The sequence below is a fragment of the Zootoca vivipara genome, chromosome 13, assembly GCF_965207765.1.
Source record: "Zootoca vivipara chromosome 13, rZooViv2.hap1.1, whole genome shotgun sequence".
Lineage (NCBI taxonomy): Eukaryota > Metazoa > Chordata > Lepidosauria > Squamata > Lacertidae > Zootoca > Zootoca vivipara.
This window is the reverse complement of record NC_142596.1, coordinates 37460173-37484579: the sequence shown is the minus strand read 5'-3', so window position 1 is coordinate 37484579 and position 24407 is coordinate 37460173. Positions and strand designations below refer to the sequence as shown.

The following is a 24407-nucleotide window of genomic DNA, read 5'->3' as shown; positions in this document are numbered from 1 at the left end:
CAGTGGCAGGAGGAGGAGCTGTTGGCCATTGAAGACGCATTGCTGCTTCGTTTAGCTCTGCCTGATGTGATGTCATACACAACGTCAGTTGCCCCCTCAGACTTCCTCATAAGTTGGTGCTAGTGGTCTGGGCTTACATGTGATCCTTCTCCTGCTAAGCAGCATCATTTCTAACAACATTACTGGAGCAGCTGGGAGAACCTAGAGGGGGAGACACCTAAAACAACATATTCTTTTGAATGGCTGCTCTCCTAAGAATAATCCAGCTGGCAATTTTGCATCTGACCACCTGTTCTTCCATTCTTGGGTAAAGTCAAGCTTTTGAAACACCTATTCTAAAGACTCTCAGCAGGCTAAAATGTCTGCTGGAGGGAAGTTTGAAGAATACAGAATCACTTATAAAAATCCTACAGTGGCCAATCAATCTGTGCATATTTATTGTGTGCAAAACCTGATGTTTTTGTCCCACTGTTCAGTAAAAATTGTCCGTTATTTGTTTTGTGTTTTGGTGTCTCCAAAAGAGTTAATTGGCAAAAACAAGTCAGCATTAAGTGGGGGTGGAGAGTGCCTTTCTACTGGGAAAGGAAATAGATAATGGATTTGTTAAGAAGAATCCTGCAGGGGATGGTGTCAATGGTTAGGCAGGCAAAGTAGGAAGGGGAATGTTGCTCTGTGAACTTACATTTTGGATCAGAATAATGAGCTTCCTGTTTGAATCATTCTGGCAGAAAGCCAACTTCAGTTTCAAAGCTTATCTTCATTTGTTTCTATAGTGTTGTCTCTACAGAGTCGTGCTTGTGTTAAATTATAAATGATATCATGGTATAACATAAGGATTGAAAATGAGAGCCAATGTGTTAGATGAGGACCTGAGGGTAGGGTTGCCAGACTCAATAGAGGACAGGACTTCTGTGCCTTTAATTGCCCTGCTCTCTTTTGAGTCTGGAAACCTTAAAGAGAAACCAGCAGACCCTTTGTTTAATTTCCAAGCAAAGGTTTTCCCCCTAAAAATAATGTCAAAAATTAGGGGGTGTTTTATACAAGGGGGCATCTTACAGATGGAAAAGTACAGTAAATTAATTAAATAAGAAACTACAGGATAGAGATGGATTGTGACTAACAATGTGTGTACACCACTTTCCAAACCAGTGGGAGTCTACTGGGTGTGTTAACAGGAGTGTGTACACATTCCCAGTTTGTCATTTTAGCCACAAACTCAAAGTTGAGAAGGATCATTTTCACCACACCAGCGAATCTCACTGTTCAGAAGGCCTTAGTTGGTATACTTAAAATTGCCAAGACCATACCTACCCCCAAGTGTCCCATTTTAAGCGTGACATTCTGGATCACAGAAGCCAATCCTGGCTTCTGTTTGGAACCCAGAATGTCCTGATTTTTGGTCTGGTGCTCTGGCATGAATCAGAGTGCCAGAACAGAAGGCGCTCTGGTGTGACCCTGCTGGCGATTGCCAGAGCACCATCTGATGCCCAATTTGGGGGACGAAAACGTTGGAGGGTATGCAAGCCCAAATTAAGAATTGTTTTCATACAAAAGATTTCCCATGAGGTTAGGAGCTCCTGTAGTTTTTGTTCTCAGTGTCAACTGTATCACCAATTTAAAGTGAGGACAGGCCCAACATCTGTAAAATGGAAGGAAAGTTTAACCTTCAAAGGCAAATGGAAATACCAAGTTCCAACAACTTCTCTTTAAAGCTGCTTGCAAAATTAATTTTACGAGTCCAGTCCTATACATATTTGTTGTTCAGTCATTTAGTCATGTCTGACTCTTCGTGACCCCATGGACCAGAGCACGCCAGGCACTCCTGTCTTCCACTGCCTCCCACAGTTTGGTCAGACTCATGTTGGTAGCTCCGAGAACACTGTCCAACCATCTCGTCCTCTGTTGTCTCCTTCTCCTTGTGCCCTCCATCTTTCCCAATATCAGGGTCTTTTCCAGGGAGTCTTCTCTTCTCATGAGGTGACCAAAGTATTGGAGCCTCAGCTTCAGGATCTGTCCTTCCAGTGAGCACTCAGGGCTGATTTCCTTAAGAATGGATAGGTTTGATCTTCTTGTAGTCCATGGGACTCTCAAGAGTCTCCTCCAGCACCATAATTCAAAAGCATCAATTCTTCGGCGATCAGCCTTCTTTACGGTCCAGCTCTCACTTTCATACATCACTACTGGGAAAACCATAGCTTTAACTATACAGACCTTTGTCGGCAAGGTGATGTCTCTGCTTTTTAAGATACTGTCTAGGTTTGTCATCGCTTTTCTCCCAAGAAGCAGGCGTCTTTTAATTTCGTGGCTGCTGTCACCATCTGCACTGATCATCGAACCCGAGAAAGTAAAATCTCTCACTGCCTCCATTTCTTCTCTTTCTATTTGCCAGGAGGTAATGGACCAGTGGTCATGATCTTAGTTTTTTTGATGTTGAGCTTCAGACCATATTTTGCGCTCTCCTCTTTCACCCTCATTAAAAGGTTCTTTAATTCCTCCTCACATATTTACATATTTACTCATAATTAAATCCTATTGAATTCAGTGGTGTTTTCTCCCAGGTAAATAGGTATAGGGTTTTTTTAAAATTGCAAATCACTGAATAAATATTGACAACTGAATTTAAGACTGAAAAAAGAACTAACTGACATCAGTCAGTATTTACATCTGAAGTTTTTAAATTATCTGCAGAAGTGGTTTTAACTCTTATGCGCTGCTCTTGCTGTTTTAAATTGTGATATTTTGCTAATGCATGTTTCTGGACCAACGAGCAGAGCAGAAATATTTTTAAAACAAAATTGGTATGTTAATTGCATTTACACAATTAAAGTCTCTTCAAGTTTGGTCTTCAGCATTGCTTCACTTGTTGACAAATATTATGGGGCCCGATTGCTCTACACTACAGTCTCTCTCTCATATGGTGTGTAATAGATGTATACTCTATGATCTGCAGTTGTGTTTCATAAGAAGCCAGTCCTATGCAAAGCATTTAAAAGCACTTTAGAATCTTCCATCAAACCTCTGAAGGAGAGAGCCTTGAGAAATTAATGCAGGTATATTACTGCATTCAGATAATGGAAAAAAAACATTTAAGAATGGGCATTATCTTCTTTAGAAATTACGCTCAAATTTTACACACATATGTGTGTGCTTTAGAGAATATTTGAATATTTGAGATTTTGGCAAAAAAGAGTAAATGTTGGCTATGTATCTTGCAGCCAGAGAGAATATTGTTTTTTTTATGAAATGTGGCAAAGTGGTGCAATTTAAGAAAAACTGGGACTCCTTCTTTGAATGTCTGCCTGCATTACTACATTGATTCGCCCTTCTTCCACTGTAGCTTGATTATTCAATAAACACATATGAAATGGGATTAAAAATATAAGAAGTGCCATGCTGGATCAGACCAGTGGGCCATCTAATCTGATATCCTGTTTTCCACAGTGGCCAACTAGATGCATATGGGAAGCCCACAAGCAGAATAGGAACCTCTTGCTGAGGTTCCTAAACCACTGCCTCTCCTTGATTTCTCATCTTCACTGAATGACCCTGACCAGGGTAGGGGTGCATTTTGAGAGAGGGACAAAAACTTCTTTCTTGGTCTACTTTCTCCAAACCATGCATATGTTTTATGGTTATCGAAACAGCCAGTATGGTGGGGGGGGGGGTTGTATGTGTATATCTTTTATGGATATAAATGTGTTTCTGCATACATATGACCCCGACTCCTGCCCCCCTCCCATTTAATTTTTCAAAGTTTTGTTTACAGTAATTGCAAAACTGCTTGGGGGAGGGAATTGGAAGGATCTTTGCTGATGGGAGACTATTTGAGTACTGTGAGGCTGACTTCTTCAAATTTCCTGAACATTTTTTTCAAAGCAAAGCTGATTGTACATGATAGCAGAATTTGCAGGGGCTTTTCACTTATTAACAAGTGTAAAAGGCAAAGCTTGTCTACTTGAAGAACATAGAAGCTATTCAGAATTCTGTCTCTATAAAGAAAAGCCTCTAAAGTAAAAATTATGAGCTTTTACTCAAAACTCTCTGTCCACAAAACTGCTTCCATTTTCACCACAATGCTTTTCCAAAGCAAACAATTCTTTCCTGTAAGGTGTGAGGCTGCACAGTTCTGGAACTGTGTGTGAATCCCTGTGCAGCCGGCAGAGCAATACCACTTCCTCTACTCTTTCCTTCCTCTCTGTTTCCTAAGGTTGTATTTTGTTAGATTTTTTTAAAAAGAAAAAAAGAACAGAAAAAAGGATGCACTTCTATCAAGGACACACGCAGGTGGCTGAAGTAAAAATGATGCAGGGCTAGGAGCCATCGTAAGCGTCAGTGTGGTGAGTGTTGACAAGTGACTGTGTGCTTGCCAAGGTCATTATTATGTTTGGGGTATTTGAGGTATGACTGAAATACTCAACTCTCTCTGAAGTGTGACTTCTCTTCAGTGTGATGATTGGGAAACTTGCTGTATGGTTTGCAGCCTATGAAGATAGGATGAAAATAAGATACTGGCTTGGATTTTGTGTAGTCTACACTGTTGGTCATGCCCTGACCTAAGGTGTACCGCTGCAGTGGGATTGCCACAATTCCATCCTTTATTTTTGGTTTGGTTTGTTAAAGAAGACGGGTGACCAGAGTTGAAGCCTCCTGTATCTTTTAATAGTTGTGTATAAAAGAATTTTAGCAGGCACACACCTGCGTGACATGCAACGCCTTCCAAAGTTCTCTCTTCTGTACAAGTACTAAAGGGTACAGGATGCATCTGGTCACCCTAAAGAAAGAAACAAGAAGTTGGTAACATGCATGGTGGGGGGTTTTTAAAGGTTTTTTTAAAAAAGTGGGTCCCAATGTTTCAAATTGTAGTTCAGCGTTCGTGCTCTGAAGAAGATTTGAGATCACTGCTTTATGTCAGCATTTTTCTCAAGCCTTTTATGAGACTGTACCCTGCTTCTCTTCACATTCAGTATGGCATCAATAAGGACACAATCTATCAGAGAAGACCTGCCACTTGTGTGTTTATCCATAAAACATGCCCTAATTCTGCCTTCAGAATAAATGTACGTATTATTTTTATTTATAGTCTACTTTCACGATTGAGGTTTTCTTAGAATTTTTGACAAGGCTAGTATGGAAGAGGGCAAGCTGAATGAATGGGAAGAAGAAATAGCTTCCTATGTTCCAGAATACAGTTTGGTCATAGGAAGCTATCGGATACTGAGTTAGACCATTGATCCATCTAGCTCAGCAGATTCTCCAGGATTTCAGGCAGTGGTCTCTCATGAGATGTCCAAGACTGCTCTAATACTGAACTACAGGACTTTCCCTATCCAGATATTCCTCTTATCTCCAGCCCATGGGTACTGTTTCATGATTTGGGGGTGGATGGGGAGTTGGTGGATGCAAACAAGATTCAAAGTAAGTCAAAGGATTACACTTTGATATATTTAAGTTTAAATGGCAAAAGCAATAATATTTAAGAGTATTTTTGTGATTATAGTACTTTATATAATATAGGTGCCCCTGAAGAATAATCACACTCCCTCTCTGTCAGTCCTCCCTGAATGGCATCCATCAAAATTACCATAGTGTGGAATAAAAAGAAAAGGCTAAAGCATGGAGAGCAGAGAATGGTTAATCCACAAAGGGTCTTCCGAATTGTTACTCCAGTTTTTCATATGCCAATTGTTGGCCCTCCAATCTAGAGATTGATTGAAAATATTGAAGAATCAGTGGGGCGAGTTCCGTGAAATACCAGCGTGGTGTCCAATAACAAAGATAAGCTAATGCTGTGAATAATATTGAAGCCTTCAAAAATACTTCTTTCTCAGAAGTTCTTAGCACTGTTTGCCTTTTAGACTGTGTGCTATTTCAGACAGCCATCCCCTGTCAAAATAAAATAGAAGCTGCAGACCAAGGCAGCACATATGCTTGTCTGTTGTGCATCATGGTGCATTGGACAGTGTGGGCCAGACATGACTGTGGGCCTTATATTGCTTCCCTTAGATCAAGAGCAAGCTAATATGCTAACCCATAAGTTTTAGTTCTGGATATTTAACTTAACAATTAAAGCTTTTGTAAAAATCCATTTAATCTAACCAGCATAAGGAACACATTAGTTTTTCCTCTGTTCAGTCAGGGAACTCTATCCTGCATATGGCCACTATACAAACAAACTAACCCTCCAACATCTGTCCCATCTGAACAGAGAGAATGAATGCCAAGAGGCCAAATTTGAAATGAACATACCAGAGGTTTCAGCCCTCCTTTGCTCTGTATCCAAGCGTGTTCTGCACCAACAATTGTCAGCCAAATCATCCTGAATGTCTAGGAGAATTTATTTTCAGTCCAGGCTTATGTTAAGCTAATGACACTTTTAAAAGTGTTTCATGTAACTTATTACAAGACTTTTGTGGAAAATCTTTTTATTACTATTTTACTATTTTACAGCTATTGTTATAAATAACAAAATCAATTTCTTCCTGAATGGGAACATTTATTTATCTTTAAGCATCATGAATAGGTAGATAATATAGAAGCCCATCTAGTGGTGATTGGTGCATCTGATGGCAGGCATTATCTTCCTCCTCTTTCCATCCTCTCATGGGACCAATTGCATCACCTTTGCAAAACAGAGGCTTTGGAGTAGTGTAGTTTGATATTCCCAACTCTATTGGCTGCCAAATTGTGCTTTTCACACCTTGAGCTCAAGAATCAAAATTGCTGTGCTCGTTTGAGTCTGTCCTAGCAGGATTGCATTGAACATTCTGATTCTGGCTTCTCTCTCTCTCTCTTTCCCTCCCAGTACTGAGGATTTCAAGGTTCAGCTTGCATAACAGGTAACAGCAGGCATTTCCTTCTCCTGTGTCGGGATATCCTGGCGCCCTTCAGTCTCTCTCTGACTGTGTTTAAAACAGACTGTAGCACAGAGGGGGAAAGCAGCCTAATCTAAAATTAGCAGCCTTGATAGAAGAAAGGCACACGGCTGTCCACTGTACTGTTTGTCAATGAAACAACAAATCTAAACAGGGCCAGAATGCATTTCCTTTTCATGGGGGGGGGGGAAGAGGAGGGTAGTTTGGACAGCAGGAGGATGGAGCAATGGGGAGGAGAGCTTCGGGCTGCTTTTAAAGGGAGTGAGGGGGTTGAGGTTGGGGAATAGCTGAAAGGTTTCCAAGCAGTTTAACTTATCCAGAATAGACGGTGGCTTGCACAGATTGGAGAACTGCTGTTCAAATGCATCCTGAATCTCAGGGGTGGAATTTTGGGTTTTGGCTCTATCCTTTACTGTCCTGTGCTTCCTGTATACAGTTTGCCATATGGTGTTTCCTGGCCCTCACCTTTCTCTGCCACTGCCTTGTCTTCTGTGCACCATTGTGCTAAGCATACTGTCCCATATAATTTACAAGCAGTCACAATTTTGATCACAGAATAATGAATAGTATCATCATCACTGGTTGCCAATCATTTCCTGACACCAGCTCAAAGTGCTGGTTTTGAGGACCTGAGTATAAGGACTGCCTCCTCTCCTATGAACTTTCACACTTAGATCTTCATTGTGAGCTCTTCTCTGTATCCTGCTGCTGGTTAAGATAGTTGAGAAGTTGCCTAGAGGCTGCCTTGTATAAGGTGGCTAAGTTAGAATTATTATTAATAACTAGCTGACCCGGCCACGCGTTGCTGTGGTTCTTTCCTGTGATCCCCCCCACACCCTGTCCCGATCCATGACGTATCCTGCCCCTCCTCCCTCCACCCCGGCTCATCCCTGTGTTTCGGTAGGATACCCTTCCCTTTGTTGTCCCTGGGGAGTTTTGGCCCCTCCTCCATGTATCTCCATACCTTGGCCCCCACCCTTGGAGAAGGAACTGTTATGTTCTGGGTTCTATTTCCCAGCATGCACTTTTGTCTGAGCCTTCTGTTGTCCCTGGGGAGTGTTGGCCCCTCCCCATGTATCTCCATACCTTGGCCCCCACCCTTGGAGAAATAACTGTTATGTTCTGGGTTCTATTTCCCAGTATTTACTTTTGTCTGAGCCCTCTGTTGTCCCCTCCCCCTGTATCTCCATACATTGGTCCCTGTGCATGCATCGTGAACATTTCTATATATTTAGATTAAGGATCAGGGGTGATGATGTGCCCTGGGACGCAGAGAACTACTTAAAAAATCCCGAAGGGGGGGGGGGTAAAATAGCGAAGCCCCACAGCCCCTTAGCAACAGACAGGCCCAGACAGAAGGAGGGGGGTCATATGGGCCACTTGGCGCAGGCCTCCGAATTTAAAGGGGGCCTCGGTCAGCATATTCACAATCAGTAAAATGAAAAAAGTAACAAAGGGGTAAAAACAGGGCCACATTATCTACCTGGCCCGGGCCCTGTAAGGGCCTGGCAACAGAAGGCGCGTTCTGAAGCACCCGAGTTGTTCAGTTCCATAAAAACCAGGAAGTGGCAAGGGGAAGGTAGGGGATTGTAAATCGAGGGGGGGGGACTGGGCACTGCAAATATCTGAGGACTTAAACTGGGGAGAGAAAGTGCACGGTGGTTGTTTTTTTAAAAAGACGCAGAGGGTTGCATTCAGTTGTAGGATATACCCTGTTTCTCCTAAAATAAGACATACCCATAACATAAGCCACAGCAGGATTTCTAACCATTTGCGCAATATAAGCCATACCCCGAATATAAGACATAGTGATAGGCGCAGTTCTGGAGGGCCCCAAGGAAGAGGTAAGGCTGGACGCGTAATAAAAAATAAGACATCCCCTGAAAATAAGCCACTGTGGGGGTTTTTAAAGGAAAAATAAATATAAGACGGTGTTTTATTTTCGGAGAAACACAGTAAAGCCTAGGTTAAAAGGGGCACGACTGCCCTTGCTTAAAATGGCCGTCGGAGCCTCGCATGTGACACAACGCCCACTAAATTATAAAGCAAAAACCCCTCGCTGTGCCCCCAAGTGCGTGTTAGGAGAAATGATGAATGACTGCCTAATGCTGCTAGGCGTTTATTAATGCAGCCGCTGGGAGAGGCTTTGGGCTTAGGCTTTGGGGGTGGAATGGCTGTTTTCGTGGTTGTTGGACAGTTGCTCCCCCCACCCTATGTCAGCCCATGACCTATTTGGGCTCCTCCTCCCCCCACCTACCATCCAGAGCTCCATTCGGTATAGTATTTAAAGGGCTGTAGACTGAGGCCTGGTCTGTAAAATGGAGCCGAGGCCTAGTCTTTAGGCTGTAAAGTAGAGGCCCCCCTGAGCCTCAGAGTCCCCCTGTTTTACAGGATCTCATGGCAGAGGCGGGGTTTGTGGGTGTGGTGTGTTGTGCTAATCCCTGTGACTGCCTCCACGTGTCCCGATCCATGATCTATTCAGTTTGTCGTCCCCCCCCATGACCGGTGTATCTCATGATGTTTTGAAGGATGGTATTTTGTCTTGTGGATTTGGGGGGGGGGTAGTGTTGCTAAATGGTAAAGTAAAAACCCCTTGCCGTGCAGGGGCCTACATAAATCAAAGGCCGTGCTGCGTTCTGTGCCACCACCACCCCCAGGCAGGCCCCAACCTCCACTTGGCAATGTTGGGTTTTTTTGGGGGGTAGTGGTGCTAAATGGTAAAGTAACAACCCCTTGCCGTGCCCCCAAGTGCATTGCTGTGGGTTTCCCCCCCTCCCCGGGCCTGTCAGGGGCCTACATAAAACAAAGGCCTAGTGGTCTTATAATGGCCGCCTTCGTGGTTTCAGTTGCTTGGTTGATGATGATGTCATTTGGTTCGTGGGTGTGGCTTAGATTTCACAGGAAGGGAGGGGGTGTACTGAGGGAGGAATTCCACTTGAGGGCGCTGTTTGAGTTGGTGGAAAACCAGGTCTGTACCTGCGCAGGTGTGCAATTTGAGGGATTTTTGCCCCCAACAACGCACGGGGAGTGGCCTGGATCGTTGTGTCAAAATTTCAGGACGATCGGTCAAACGGTTACGGAGAAAAGTGGAACCTGGATTTTCACGATTTTCACATTTTTATATATATAGATAATAGTAATAGTAATATGGCAGATAGCTACACAGAACAGGTTCTTCTTGGTGGTGGTACTCACCATAGCTGCCAAGTTATCCCTTTTTTAAAGGGATTTTCCCTTATGCTGAATAGGCTTCTTCGCGAGAAAAGGGAAAACTTGGCAGCTATGGTACTCACTTTCTGGAATTGTTTGCCCTGTAATATCTAGTCAGTTCCCTGCCTGCCTGCCACCAAATCAAGATGCTGTTATTTCAGCATAGTTTGGACTTGGGCTGTAACTGAGTCTCAGTTTGGCCCTTGGGGAAGATTTATTTTTTGTTTTGCTGCTTCTCTTTTTTCAGTTTTGCTGTTGGGTGACTTATTTGTTTAGTTGGTTGTAAGTCAGTTTGGAATGGATCAAATAAAGTGTCTAACAAATCAAAACAATAAATTATGATGTATATTTTTATCTACTTATATATTTTTATATGATTGGTTTATGGTAAAATATTGTATTAAATTAATTTAGGAAATGGTAACGATGCAGTCCCCCCAGCATTTTTATTCTGTTCCCCACTCCCCACTAATTTTTGTGACAGCAACAAAAAGGATAAAAAATTAAACTAGAGACTACACTGGAATTTAAACCTCTCCCCCAAGCCCAGCACTCTGGTGGCAGTGTAAATTGCCCCCTCCTCATTCATCATATGACAAGCACAGGGATTTATTTATTTAATGTATATCCTGCCTGTTAGGAAAACTTTCCTTACCATGTGGTTTACAAAAGCAAATGAATGAAGCACCTACTTAAGACACAAACCACAATACAATCCACAAATTATCCTTCTTTGCATGCAGAAGGTCCCAGGTTCAGCCCCTGGTATGTCAAGTTAAAAGGGCAAGATAGCATGTGATAGAAAAGACTGAGACCCTGGAGAGTTGCTGCCAGTCAGAGTAGACAGTAGTGGGCTAGATTGAAAGGAGAGTTTAACCTGGTATAAGGCAACCTTTTGTGTCCTCATAACATGTGAACAGGATGCTTTTTCATTAAACGCACACAAGTTCTGAAAATAGTCATTAGTACTCTGGAGAAAAATGCTGCTACAATTGCGTTCTACTGCAGTTTGGAAGGGGCAGAAATCAAATTTTAAAATGCACACACACAGCACAGAAAACACTAGACTGTAACCATTTGAAGTAGTTGAAACAGCAGGGTGGAAAGGCTGTGAAATTGCAAGAGACAGCCCATATAATTTCTATGTAAATGTTAAATAGATAAGAGAAAATCATAATGGCAATTCATGAACACAGTAATTAGTGATAAACATGATCTTCCTATCTTTGTGTATCACTGATTTAACACCTATAGTGAGTGAGAAAAGAACCTTTTTCTTGAGTCCTAAATGACTAGGGCCAACATCTAATGATGACTCCCTCTTTGCACCATGGAAATGCACTTGGACAACAGGGCATCCAGTTTCTCTCCCCTCTCCTCCATGTCCCTAAAATCTGCTCTGGAGGGTCTGGTTGGTTGAGCTTACCTGGGGAAGCTGTGTAGATTGCATAACAACCCTCCTTAATCAACACAAACTTACACAAATTAAGTTTTTACTCAACTGATTAACGTGATTCCCCATAGATCATACAGTTTTCAGGACCATCTTCATTACATATCTGTTTTAAATTAGTCAACTCTTCTACCAAATCATTAACTCAATGCTTTCAGGCTAAGAAGTATTAAAGGAGAGATTTGAGCAAGAGTTAACGTGAAAAGAGCTGCATCCAACTCAAGGAGGGGGCTTGCAAGTAGCTCTTAATGCAGAAATCCTAGCCTAGAGCTAGGATTTTCAGATGCCAAGAAAGAATCAGGATTGAGTTGGATTTACCATGCTTGCACAGATCTATGAGTTCTTAAAGTGTTTTTAAAAGTTCAGTGACACTGTTTCACATGTACTTACTTGGTCTTTATAATGTGGGGCAGTGAGTGGATTTAATGCAACCGGATTGAGTGCACAACCAATGCTATTTTTAAAAAGAAATGAACAAGAAGTACACAAACAGGCTCAGGCACTGGGGTGGCGGTAGTTTTTTTGCTTTTCACGGATAATGTCATACACAGCACCAGCACTTGCTCAGCCATATTACAGAGCACTTGAAACAGCAATAGATGTAGTGGGAGAGAGGGTTTTGTGTGGGTTTGAGCCAAGGTGCTTGTGAATTCAAGTTACTGTATATGGACTGAGTGTGCGCAGGGAATAAGAGTGTGGAACTGTGAACATTTTATTGTTAAATTTCACTCTAATAAGTTAGCACTTGAAAAAAGAAATTACTCACTGGCAAGCTGGAACACCGCGGCTATGGCTTCTTCCCACCACTGGGTATCCTGAGAGATAATGGGCAGTTCTACCAATCCCAACACAAAGAGGAGCTGGCCAGCTGTCAGAGCCACCGTGGCAATCATGTTACAGGCTCGCATCATGTCAAACTGCACTGTGGGGAACGAAAGGCAAAAGGGCATTAGTTCATTAGCATGGATGTGAAAGAAGCCAACCATTTCCAGTCCCTTCTGAAAAATCTTGTGTGCTCCCAGATTTCTTAACAAGCACCTTGGCTCAAACTTCTTCGCAAGTTAGGACAAAGAGATTAACATAAATATCACAAAAGTGTGTTGTTTACAATCTCTCAGCTTCTCAAGTGGGCTATGAGGATAAAGATCGGGAAGGGACTCTGGTGTTCTGAGATCCTGTGGAAGATCAGGATTAAAACACTACTCATTAATAAACAGACTCACTGACTGATGTAAAGGTAAAGGGACCCCTGACTGTTCGTTCCGGTCGCAGACAACTCTGGGGTTGTGGTGCTCATCTCGCTTTATTGCCTGAGGGAGCCGGCATACAGCTTCCGGGTAGTGTCCAGCATGACTAAGCCGCTTCTGACGAACCAGAGCAGTGCACGGAAATGCCGTTTACCTTCCTGCTGGAGTGGTACCTATTTATCTACTTGCACTTTAATGTGCTTTGAACTGCTAGGTTGGCAGGAGCAGGGACCGAGCAACGGGAGCTCACCCTGTCGTGGGGATTCGAACCGTCAACCCTCTGATCGGCAAGCCCTAGGCTCTGTGGTTTATATGTAGTGTATAGCAATTTGCTAGAAAAACCACCACACTTGATCTTTATGGATATCACCACTATACATGCAGGTATTTTTTAAAGAAGAGATGGTTGCTGTTGCCATTATAATAATTATAGTGTTTTATACTTGACTTTTGTATTTACATTGTGCATTTATCTTTTATGCAAGCAGCTATATCCACGGTGGATATTTAAAAGGAAATACTTTACACTGGATTAGCATTTGCTGAAAAGGTCTGCATTTTTCCTTATTTTCTTTTCATTGGTAGATTTCCTGTTTTCATCCTTTTCCTTCCTCTCCCTCTAGGATTCATAAGCATCACTGTGTCAGCGCAACATTCTAGCTTCCTGCTGGTATGAGGTAGAATTTTCTTGCCATACAAATGGCTGCACTTGAAGGGAAACCTTTCTAGAACCAAAATCAGAGTTTTGTTTTATAAAATGCTCCTGTACAGTGGAATTGTTGGTCAACCACTTAAACTAGAATGTTAAAGCATCCAAAATTTATTTTTGTCAAACTGATTCCATATGTTTAAAAGGGACCACATAGCAAATAATGGGAAATATCTCTGAGACTATGAATGGGGTTGAAATTCAGTTCAGTTTGCATTTAAAAGCGAACCTACCCAATTCAGATTTTCTGAGATAATACAAGAATTAAAATGTAGCCATTCTTCAAAAAAATTGCACTTTTCTTTCCTTCCCTTCCTTTTACAGTGCAGTTGTCCAGCCAAGTAATGTGTGTAAAAATGCATATACTAGGGTAAAGTGTGCATTAAAATTCATATCATAGTGAAAATAACATATAAAGATGTATTACGGGAGGGAAAGGTGCTTGCAAAATTGGCATAATAGAATAAATTCGCTGATGAATTTTCATGAGAACTTTTTTAAAAATGCAAGTGATATGGATGTGCAGAAAACTGAGCTTAATATTAGAAAAATGAGAAAATTATGAAATCAAACTTGACAGATTTGCCCTTTCCAACCTAACAACCTGGAGACCTGCAATATGTTAGAGTACGTAATATTGGCTTGAATGGACAATTTGTCTGACCTGAAGTGAAACAGTTTCCTGTATTAACAATAAGAATGTGAGTAATCTTCCCTATGTATGAAGATACTATAATGCAGTGGGGGAACCCCTACCTTGCAGCACTCCAACAAACACACCTCTAACTAAAGTCTCTGCCATCTGCTCTGCACACAGATGAAACCAACATGGGTCTCAGTTAGGGTGGGAATTTACCCTGTTTCTCATATTTTAAGACATACCCATAAAATAAGCCATAGCAGGATTTTTAAGCATTCAAGGAATATAAGCCATACCCCGAAAATAAGACATAGTGATAGGCGCAGCAGCAATGCCGGCCGCGGCAGGAGGAGGAGGAAAAAAATAAGACATCTCCTGAAAATAAGCCATAGTGTGTTTTTTTGAGGAAAAAATAAATATAAGACATGTCTTATAATATGAGAAACACGGTAATATATATATATAGACAAAATGGGCAAAACTTGTTTTAGAGGCTGGGAATCTGATATAGATTTACATGTGCATCTTAGGATGCAATGAGTTAGAAGGCTCTGCTATTTTTTTCGACCCTCACCTTTTAAAACCTTTCAAAAACCCTTACAATTGTAAAAAGCAATCAAGAGATGAGAATGTAAATGCAGAAAAGAGCCAAAATTTCTCCCTTCTAACTTGAAGGTTTACATGTATTTCTAGAAGTCAAAAACACTGATTAGGAACGAGCTATATATTTTCAAGATGTGAAATACACTCTTTAAAGTGTAGTTCCACTTTGATTTGCAGTAGACAAGTTCATGAGTTTTCTAAAGATATTGTATCTCCACACTGCATTTGAATCATAGAATTGCAAGAATTTCAACTAGATCGTACATGACAGATGGCCATCTTTTGGGAGTCTATTCTGCTGGCAAACAGCTCTTACTATCAGAAAGTTCTTCCTGATCTTTAGTTGGAATCTCCTTTCTTGTAACTCAAATCCATTGGTTCAGGTCCTACCTTCTGGAGCAGCAGATTTATTTTTCTCTCCATCCTCTAGCCTTTTAGATATTTGAAGATGGTTATCATATCTTCTCTCTTGTCCCAGATAATTGTTGTTATATTGTTATAGCTGCTACATGTCTCTTGCAAACTTGCATATTTCCTCCTCATCTACATCTCTGTTATATAATATTTTTGCATTAAAGGCTGGTTGTTTTGCCCATTTATGATTTCATTTTGGCTTTGTTGCAACCTTTATAATATCCTTGAACTTAACAAACAGCATCCTTGTAACCATTGCAAACACTCTTTTTTCTTTTCTTTTCTTGTGACTTTGTATAAGCTCCACACAATCACCAGTGGCATTTCCAGTAATCATTAGCATCTCAACCTATTGTTCAGTGTTGTCACTCTGACAAAAGTATTTCAGGGGGCCCACCTTCTTGTTTTGGAATTTTTTAATCTGCTGTGCCTTCTACATTAAAAACTAATTGTTGATGGGTTTCCCATATGTCATGATACGTTGTTGATAAGCCCCTGATTCCTCTTGCATTGACCATTTGGAAAGTCTTCCTTTAAGATCCATGTCAGATCCCCTGACTCCCTCATCAAGATTTCCATACAAGAAGCTCTGGTACTAAGTGAGTGTCAAGGTGCTAATATCCCAATAACACACAGCTCTGTCTCTCCATTCCATCTGAATCAGAAGAGGCTGCAAAAGTGTTGGATTTATGTCTGACAGCAATGATTGAGTAGGGGCAATAGACTGAGGCTAATAAGACAGGTGCTGCAGGTGGGTGGTTTTGGGAACTAGGTGAATGGCCTGTTCTGACTGGGATTGCAGTGCTGTTGAAGGAACAGGTTCATATTCTGAGAATACTTGTGGCTTGCCAGGTATAGCTGTCCCTGGACTTGGGTAGCCTGGCTCTGTTGTCTGTGCTCTAGAAACCTCCTTTCTGGACTACTTTATGTCTTCCCTGCTGCTGCAATGTGTTCAGGGCCTTTCCATCTGTACTTCAAACTATATTTCTGGGTCAGCCTACCACTCCCATCAAACAGCTCATTTCTAGCAACTATGGTGTTGTTATTCAGAAGCAAGGGTAAGCCAGTAAGGTATACTTTCCCACTTTACTTCTTAGAAGATGCAGCTGTGCTTGGAGGAGTCACACCCATGACTTTTAAAAGCATGAGAATGCAGTATCAGAAGGGTAATACTTTTGTTTATTTTGAAAAGGAGACACTTGTAAGGCAAACTTCCAGGCATTGTTCCAGAGTCAGGACATCTCCTCTCTGAAATCCACATGTTTAGTTCTCTTTCAACATCTTGTTCCTAACATTTCTCAAGATGCACTCTTGACAGGCTAGTTTAAGAAAACTTCATTGGGCACAGCCTAAAAAGTTGTGTTGTTGATGAATACCTCATTTTACACAACACTTACTGGTCTTCTATGGGGCTATGCCAGGCCCCTGGCCACCCTTCAAATCTGGTCTCATACAACTTTCTTCCTGGTTTAGCTCTGCATACAAACCATTGTGATGCTACAATTCTTTCAGTGGGCCTGCACTAAAAGCACCACCTAACTGCTGGTAAGGGCAGAGGGCAAGGGGCCAAGTTGACACTGATGCTATGGGGGAAATTGTGTTGCTTCATGTTTAGCTTCCAAGGTAGGCGATAAGCTCAATAGACTGAAGAGTCTTCTGCTTGCCTCCTAATAGGCTTACCCATAATTTTAATTTAAGTGAGTGTATTCTCAGTTTAGAACACCTTAGGTTACACTGGCAATGTGGGAGCAGCTACAGTATATGATCTTTCTGTGCCACTAAGGTAGCATGGGACACCCCAGAACAAGGAGGAACCCATGTTGTGCCCAGCTTCATCCCTCCCTGAAGTGGTTTAGTTCAGAACATACTTGTGAATAGACACATGCAAAATTGATACGGACTGGAAACAGACAAATCACTCGTATTTGCAGTTACAGAAAGCTGTGTGGCTTCCACCAGAAACAGCAGCCCTGCACCTCTTCTTCATAGTTCTTCCATAACTTGTGGTAACACTAGATAACATGATGCTAGATAACATGATGCCACAGTGAAGTAGAGAGCAGGGATCAGGAGAAGTCTAGTGTAGGGGATACAGGTGGCGCTGTGATCTAAACCACTGAGCCTAGGGCTTGCCGATCAGAAGGTTGGCGGTTTGAATCCCCGTGACAGGGTAAGCTCCTGTTGCTCGTTCCCAGCTCCTGCCAACCTAGCAGTTCAAAGCACGCAGTGCAAGTAGATAAATAGTTACCGCTCCGGCGGGAAGGTAAACGGCGTTTCCGTGTGCTGCTCTGGTTTCACCAGAAGTGGCTTAGTCATGCTGGCCACATGACCTGGAAAAACTGTCTGCAGACAAACATTGGCTCCCTCGGCCAATAAAGCGAGATGAGCACCTCAACCCCAGAGTCGTTCACGACTGGACTTAACTTACCAGAGGGGGAAGTGCATTATATATTTTGGGTGGCAGCCATGCATCTCCCGTAACATCTAGCTCTGATTCAAACCTGTACCTTGTACAGCAAATTTTGCTGTTTTCTAATTAGTCTTGTGCAGTCTGATCCTATGCATGTTTACTCATAAGTAAACACCAGTGAATTTAACAGGACTTACTTCCATGGAAATGTACATAGTGCTGCAGCCACCAAGTGGAAATCAATTAGGTCTGGTTGGCAGTGCATTCAAGTTCCAAAACCAACTCAGATTTTCATTTCTATTATCCAGACTAGACCAAGGCAGGTACAGTTAATTTAATTTTCATACTTATGAACACAGGCTTTATTTGGTTATGCTAAATGATGTCCTCAGGGACATTAGTGCTCTGTAAATGCATGACAGTCAGATTAGACAATAGTATGTGATTTGCTGGTGTAATTAAATAAAAATGATCTCATTTAGAAACCTCATTCTGCTTGGGATTTAAACATACATCTCTATCTTCTTGTTTGCTCTTTCAGTGGCTGGAATTTTTGAAAAACTTAAAAACTGAACTGTGAATTATTGCTGAAAGGTTGCGTTTGGATTTTGGGGTACATTTTATGGCTTTCTATACCAGTGAGAAGCAGCCCTGGCAATCAAACATGTATCCAGTTTTTTTTATTACAGGGATAGATTAAGAGATTTTTACAGGGATAGATTAAGATTTTACAGGGATAGATTAAGAGATTTGCTGAGTTTCATTCAAAGCTGCCTTTAAATGCTTGGCTAAAGCTGCACAAAGCCTAGGGCCACAGAGCCTGGGGCTTGCTGATCATAAGGTCGGCGGTTCGAATCCCTGTGATGGGGTGAGCTCCCGTTGCTCGGTCCCAGCTCCTGCCAGCCTAGCAGTTTGAAAGCATGTCAAAGTGCAAGTAGATAAATAGGAACTGCTCCAAGCAGGAAGGTAAACGGTGTTTCCGTGTGCTGCTCTGGTTCTCCAGAAGCGGCTTAGTCAAGCTGGCCACATGACCTGGAAGCTGTATGCGGGCTCCCTCAGCCAATAATACGAGATGAGCACCGCAACCCCAGAGTCGGGCACAACTGGACCTAATGGTCAGGGGTCCCTTTACCCTTTAAAGCTGCACCAGGCAAGGAGCTTTGCGTTTTCAAAGGGAGATGCTATTTCTTATCTCTTTTCACAGAGAAAATTAAAAACCTTCTGCATGCAGGACAAGCAATGTGTTCTTAGATGAAAAAATATCTGTGTCTGTGCAATGTGTGAATTTCTTGCATATTGTTATGTTTAAGAATGTTTCTTTATGCCATTATTGGCAGAAAGAAAGAGCAGAGGTTGGGGGGGGGGGTTACATAGGTGACTGAGAGAGTATGATGACTTCATCTTTCCATCTTGTGCACATGTGCGCATATGCTAAACTTGAAGCAACACTGGATGTGTTTTTGTAGTTCAAAGCAGCTACAGGGGCTCCCAAATTAGATAGGAGAAGCAGCATTGTGGGAGGGGGTGTAAGCCTTTCTTCAATGCATTATTATTTCCCTGATCTAGTTGGCCTGCTGAAGTTTGCTTCATGGGGAAGAATAAAGCTGCACGCATACTGCAGCCTCCACTTGCCATGGATGTTGAGATGTAGATCCTCAATCAGAACATAACCCTTCACAAAAAACCCCACCACAGGCCTGCGCAAATGTTGCCCAATTTTTTCTAATAATTGGAAAGAATAGCAAGGAGCAGGCTGGAAATGGCTGAAAAATCCTCCCTCATCACCTTTCTTTTGAACAGACCAGCATCCCAGGTCTTTTCAGTGAAGATGATACCAGCTAGATGTGTTTTAAAGTGCCTCAGATTGTCTTACAACATAATCGTGTGGCAAAATGCATAGGATTTGTTTGAAGAAGGTGGGTTTTCATAATTGGGACCCTGCCTATTTCATCCTTTTGGTTTGCACTCAAATACCACAGAGGCCTCCATAATATAGCCTATCCTAGCTAAACTCTATTTTTGGTATCTTCTGGTTTCTGCCTGGCTGTTTTCCAAGAAATAGCAGAGACATGGCTAATGATCCCTGGGATTGTCTGGTTTGATGCCTCTATAAACATTTTCCAGTTTCTTTTTCCCACACAGAGCCGTGCCTCTGGCCTCGCTGCCACTTCCCCCCCCCCCCGGTATTTCATAATGAAAATATATTTTATATAAATCATACCCTGTGGATAGACAGATGTTTATATCTAGTGAACATGGGAGTCACGTAGACACTCACAATATTGGACCACTCCCCACCTCTAGACATGCTTGACCCTAAGAGCTATAATAAGGAAATAGCTTCATTACTCTGTGCGTCTTTGAGAAACAAGCTTCATATCACTTGCCTCTTTCCTGTGTCTTCAACATCCCTGCGAATCGTCCAAGTCCCCTGTTCCTGCCCCCCCCCATTTAATTTCCTTTCCATGATTGGTTTTAGACTCTGCCATGCCTAAACAGTATTCCTTTGCAAGTACAGCCAGAGACACGATCTCTCTGTCTGAGTGCAGCACTCATTATAATAGTGTCTAAGCATCCTGCTCTCTGGGCAGCAACAACAGCTCATTCATAACCACCATGATTGCTGTTTGACAAAGAAGCCCACATCCCATTCAACATCTCCAGTGCCAAGGGCTTTCTAAAAGAAAGAAAGAAAGAAAAATCTAAAGAGATTTAGGCAATTCTTCAGACCAGGAATGGGAGACTTGCTCAGTGTGAGGGGACCTTCTAATGGGTTGTAGTATTTGGAAAACATTCACATCCAGAGAATTAGCAAGGTAGTACAAGTTCAAGGAGATAGAATGGACTTAAAACAAAAATTTGGCATAGCACTTCTGAATACTCCCTGAAATTTTGCAGGAACTATATGCATTTTAAAACAACAACAGGTAGCTATGGTGATTAGGAGAAATTTGCACAAAAATGCTGTTGAATTTTATGGATTTCCTCCCCCCACCCTTGCAATCTGATGTGGAAATGTGGAGATGAGGAAAATGAGAAACCTAGATAAACCCAAATTGACAGATTCTTCTATCCTTGAGATAATCAGTGCTGATCATGGGACCTGTTTGCTGCTGATCCCAGAGGCGGACTTTTGTTTTTCAAATTTCAGTGGCACCCTGTACAAGGCCAAAATTTTGGACATGCACCCCATACCTTCTGTTCTGTTCAGTTCACTATGTTATAGTTGCAGCATCCTGCAACAACCCTAAGGCATAGTGCCCAGTGCAGCAGAACTGGTCACGCTGCCCTAAATCCGACTCTGCACTTTGATCCTCCCTACTCTCTGTAGTCTTTTAGACCGCTTATTAGCACCTTATTTTATTGCTTGTATAAACCAGGTTTTGTCTCTGTTGCTTCAAGTAGATTATAAACAGAGCCAAATATACTGTATACTGAATATACTATATTCTACATAAGATCACACCACACATGTAAGAATTTGGTGCCTGAAAAGTAATGCTATATCAGCTCTCTTTTTAATGGAGGGCTCTTACCTATGGAACTGTTTAGATTAAGTAAACAACAACCATGTAGGCCTGATGAGACCTTACAAGACAAGTAGGAGGCTGTGGAGGCCTTCTAGTGATCAGAGGCAGTGGTGTATATTTCCTCCCTTGCCCTGAGCTAAAAGAAGAGCTCTTTATCTTCCACTGTGAAAAGCAGAAGCAGAATAAATTAGTGGAAAGAAGCAGCTGTATGCAAATTGGTTAATTTCATGTACTCTATTTGAGCTCTGTATACTTCTTAACAGTGCTACAGCTATATTAGAAACTTCTTTGTCATTCTGTTCCACAGTGGAACTGAAAGGTGCAAACACCTTAGACTAATTTGGGCTGCATTTTATTGGAGTTTGCAGAATTGGCTACCTTCTCGCGTAGTTTTTTCTTCTTCTCCTCTAGCACGAAATAGACATAGATCAGGTTAGAAGTCAGCTGTTCTGTTTCTATGTATCATATGAAACATGGTGTATTAGTTAACACTTGCTCTGTGTCAGTGTATAAATCCATTGAACATTGACTGTGTGCCAAAGCTTTTAGACTGATCTGGACTTTTTGTGCAGCATCTGCTTTTTGACACATGAGGCTTCTGAGAATGCTGGGGTGGTGTCACTGCCAGATTTTCTTGTGCCACACTGTTCTGGTTTTCAGAGGCAAAAAACACACCTTACGGTCCTCACTTTTCATGCTTATGCAATTCTGTCCCATTAAAAAGGCAGTTAAGATAAGGAAAGGGGAAAGGAAGAATAGGGAATCTGTGACTATCCAGATACTATTGGACTGCAGCTCTAGTCATCTCTGACTGTTGCCCAGTCTTGTTGGGTCTGATGGGAATTGTAGTTCAGCATCTTCTGGAGGCCCAGGTTTCTCCTTCCATTTGGGGCTATATACCGGTAATTTAGGGGAAAAAGTGACTCAAAGTGTGGCAGGTGGTTATGATAGAAGTTTAGAAAATCATGCATACTCTATCTCACATGATGCTAGAACTTGTAGTTATCCAGTGAAATTGCTTGGCTGTGGATTCAGAACATGCAAAAAGGGTCATCTGCACAGCATTGATGTATGGAATTCACTGCTACAAAACATGGTGATGGCCATAACAGGGGAATCAGTGAAATGCATGGAGATTTATTGACAATTGTTAGCTGTGATAACTGCATTGAGCACCACGTTCCAAGGCCACTTGCCAGTAAATGCTGGTTGCAGGAAAAAACAACAGCATGAAAGGGTTATAACCCTCACATCCTTCTTGTGGGCTTCCCAGCGGCATCAGGTTTGCCACTTTGAAAAAGAGGATGGTGGGGTAGATATAGCCCCTTAGTCTGCTCTAGCAGGGTACCTCAGATGTTATTAAAATCAGTTTATTCCCTATTTAGTCCAAGAGCACAAACCAACCAGTGTAGTTGGCTGGATGGCTGGATGGCTGTTTGCAGATATGTTGTATGGCAAAGACACAGATGTCTCCCGAGACAATTACTGAGTTATACTTCAGAAGCAGTTTAACACAGGAGTTACAGCATATTTCTGTGGCAGTGCAACCACAGATCTTTCTGCTATGGAATAGCCTTTTGTTAGGTTCTTTATTAAGAATATTAACCGATACAAATAAATAGACCAAGTCTTCTCATGTCATTGGTATATCACAAAATAGCATAATGAATTTGCAGTGATATCTACAACATATGGTGCGTTCCTGGAGGTTAGTGTGTACAGTAAGTTATCGGTTTGTGAACTGGTTTAAACAAAAACAAAGGGGATACAGGATAGAACAGAATTAATAGGCCAATCTTTCTGAAGGAAGGCCTGGGTCAGGGTTGGACAGCTTTGTTCAACACTGGAAACCACATCTGAAAAAAATCTTACAGTAATGCATGTGTCGGTACCAGCATGAGTGCTAGAAAATTTTCTTTGTTAGAAAAGTAAAATGCAGACGTCTCAGTATTCTAACAAGACCCTGTGATCAGGAGCAACAACAGCCACTCCTGACATGGACTGTGGACTTCTAAACTGATGGCATTTAACTGATTGGCTCTTGATGAAGTGTTAAGGGGAGTGTCCCTCTGTGAGCATCTCATATAATGTCTTCATCTTGGACTAAGATATAATCTGGGCCAGGAAAAATAAATAAGCAGCCAATTACAGGCAAAATTGTTGTGAGAATCTGCTGAGGGTGGTTTCCTCTGTCACAAGCAGGCTGAGATGTTGGGGCAGCACCTCTTCAGAGGAGGCAAGAGGGGGAAAGAGCATATCCTAGAACAGGCACCCCCAAACTACGGCCCTCCAGATGTTTTGGACTACAATTCCCATCTTCCCCGACCATTGGTCCTGTTAGCTAGGGATCATGGGAGTTGTAGGCCAAAACATCTGGAGGGCCGCAGTTTGGGGATGCCTGTCCTAGAACAAGTCTCTGGAAGCTCTGGAGCTGGTAGACTCCCATACCATTTGCATTTTTCATCTGCCACTTCTTCTGCAGACTGTGTCAACATTAGAAACAAAGCATGTTTTATCCCTCCCTGCCACCCCATCTTGTCTTAACCATTCAGTAAGATCTACATGAACGAAACAGAAATGGAACATGAGTCAGTTGCAGGGCTGCATGATTTCATTAATTCCACAATCACATCTCACCAGCAGTTGCTTTTTTGGCACAGAACTCAACATCTTAAGACAAGAGGTTTCTATCACTAATTTTTGTGTGTAAGGGATTTTTTGTCAGTATCATCATTAGGGGGGGACACATGTACTTCACATTACTGCTGTCCCAACTTAAGTTTCTAGTCTTCGTGGTTTATTTGTGGGAAACATATGGTCAAATTTCAAAAACCAGGAGTGGGAAGGACTGGGCCAGATTTCCAATACTCAGGGAGATGGAGAGAATGCAGTGTGCACAAGAAGCAAATGCATGCAGATTTGTATAACTTATTCTGATCACATCATTCAGCTTTACCTGTGGCAGAATATGGGTTATTTTGGATGCAGAGTTGTGAAAGGCAGCGAGAGAGAGGGAAAGAATGCAGAATATGCAAAATTTTGTTTCTCTCTCATAGCCTGCTTCACTGGATTTGCTTACTTTCCATTCATTGAATGTCTAGATGAAGCTTTTAGCAGCAAAGACACAAATGAGAGCTTCTCATCTCATTGGAGTTGTACCTGTCCACAAAGCTGCACACTTTGGCCTGGTTTCAGACTTGAGTTTGATGCTTATGGTGTCTCAAAACTTCCAGTTTGCACCTCCCGCTAGAGACCAGGTGTGCAATTGTCACGACCCAAACTTGCTTTCTCTTTCCCCTCTCTTCTAGTTTCTTTCTTA

At 42.0% G+C, this 24407-nt stretch overlaps 2 protein-coding genes and 1 long non-coding RNA gene across 5 annotated transcripts in view; 1 reads left to right on the top strand and 2 right to left on the bottom strand.

Moving 5' to 3' along the window:
- Positions 1-24407, top strand: part of IFT140 (intraflagellar transport 140) — an 88780-nt gene that overhangs the window by 40590 nt on the left and 23783 nt on the right. The gene's annotated exons all lie outside the window — the stretch shown is intronic.
- Positions 1-24407, bottom strand: part of TMEM204 (transmembrane protein 204) — a 34501-nt gene that overhangs the window by 8750 nt on the left and 1344 nt on the right. Inside the window, exon 2 of the mRNA XM_035130445.3 lies at positions 12302-12457. Coding sequence (XP_034986336.1) covers positions 12302-12457 — 156 coding nt within the window. The remainder of the gene's footprint in view (positions 1-12301; positions 12458-24407) is intronic.
- LOC148683695 (uncharacterized) lies at positions 22652-23646 on the bottom strand. Its single transcript, XR_015946785.1, has 2 exons — positions 23069-23646; positions 22652-23031 (listed from the first exon to the last, which is right to left on the bottom strand). It is a non-coding gene; the product is annotated as an uncharacterized LOC148683695 (long non-coding RNA).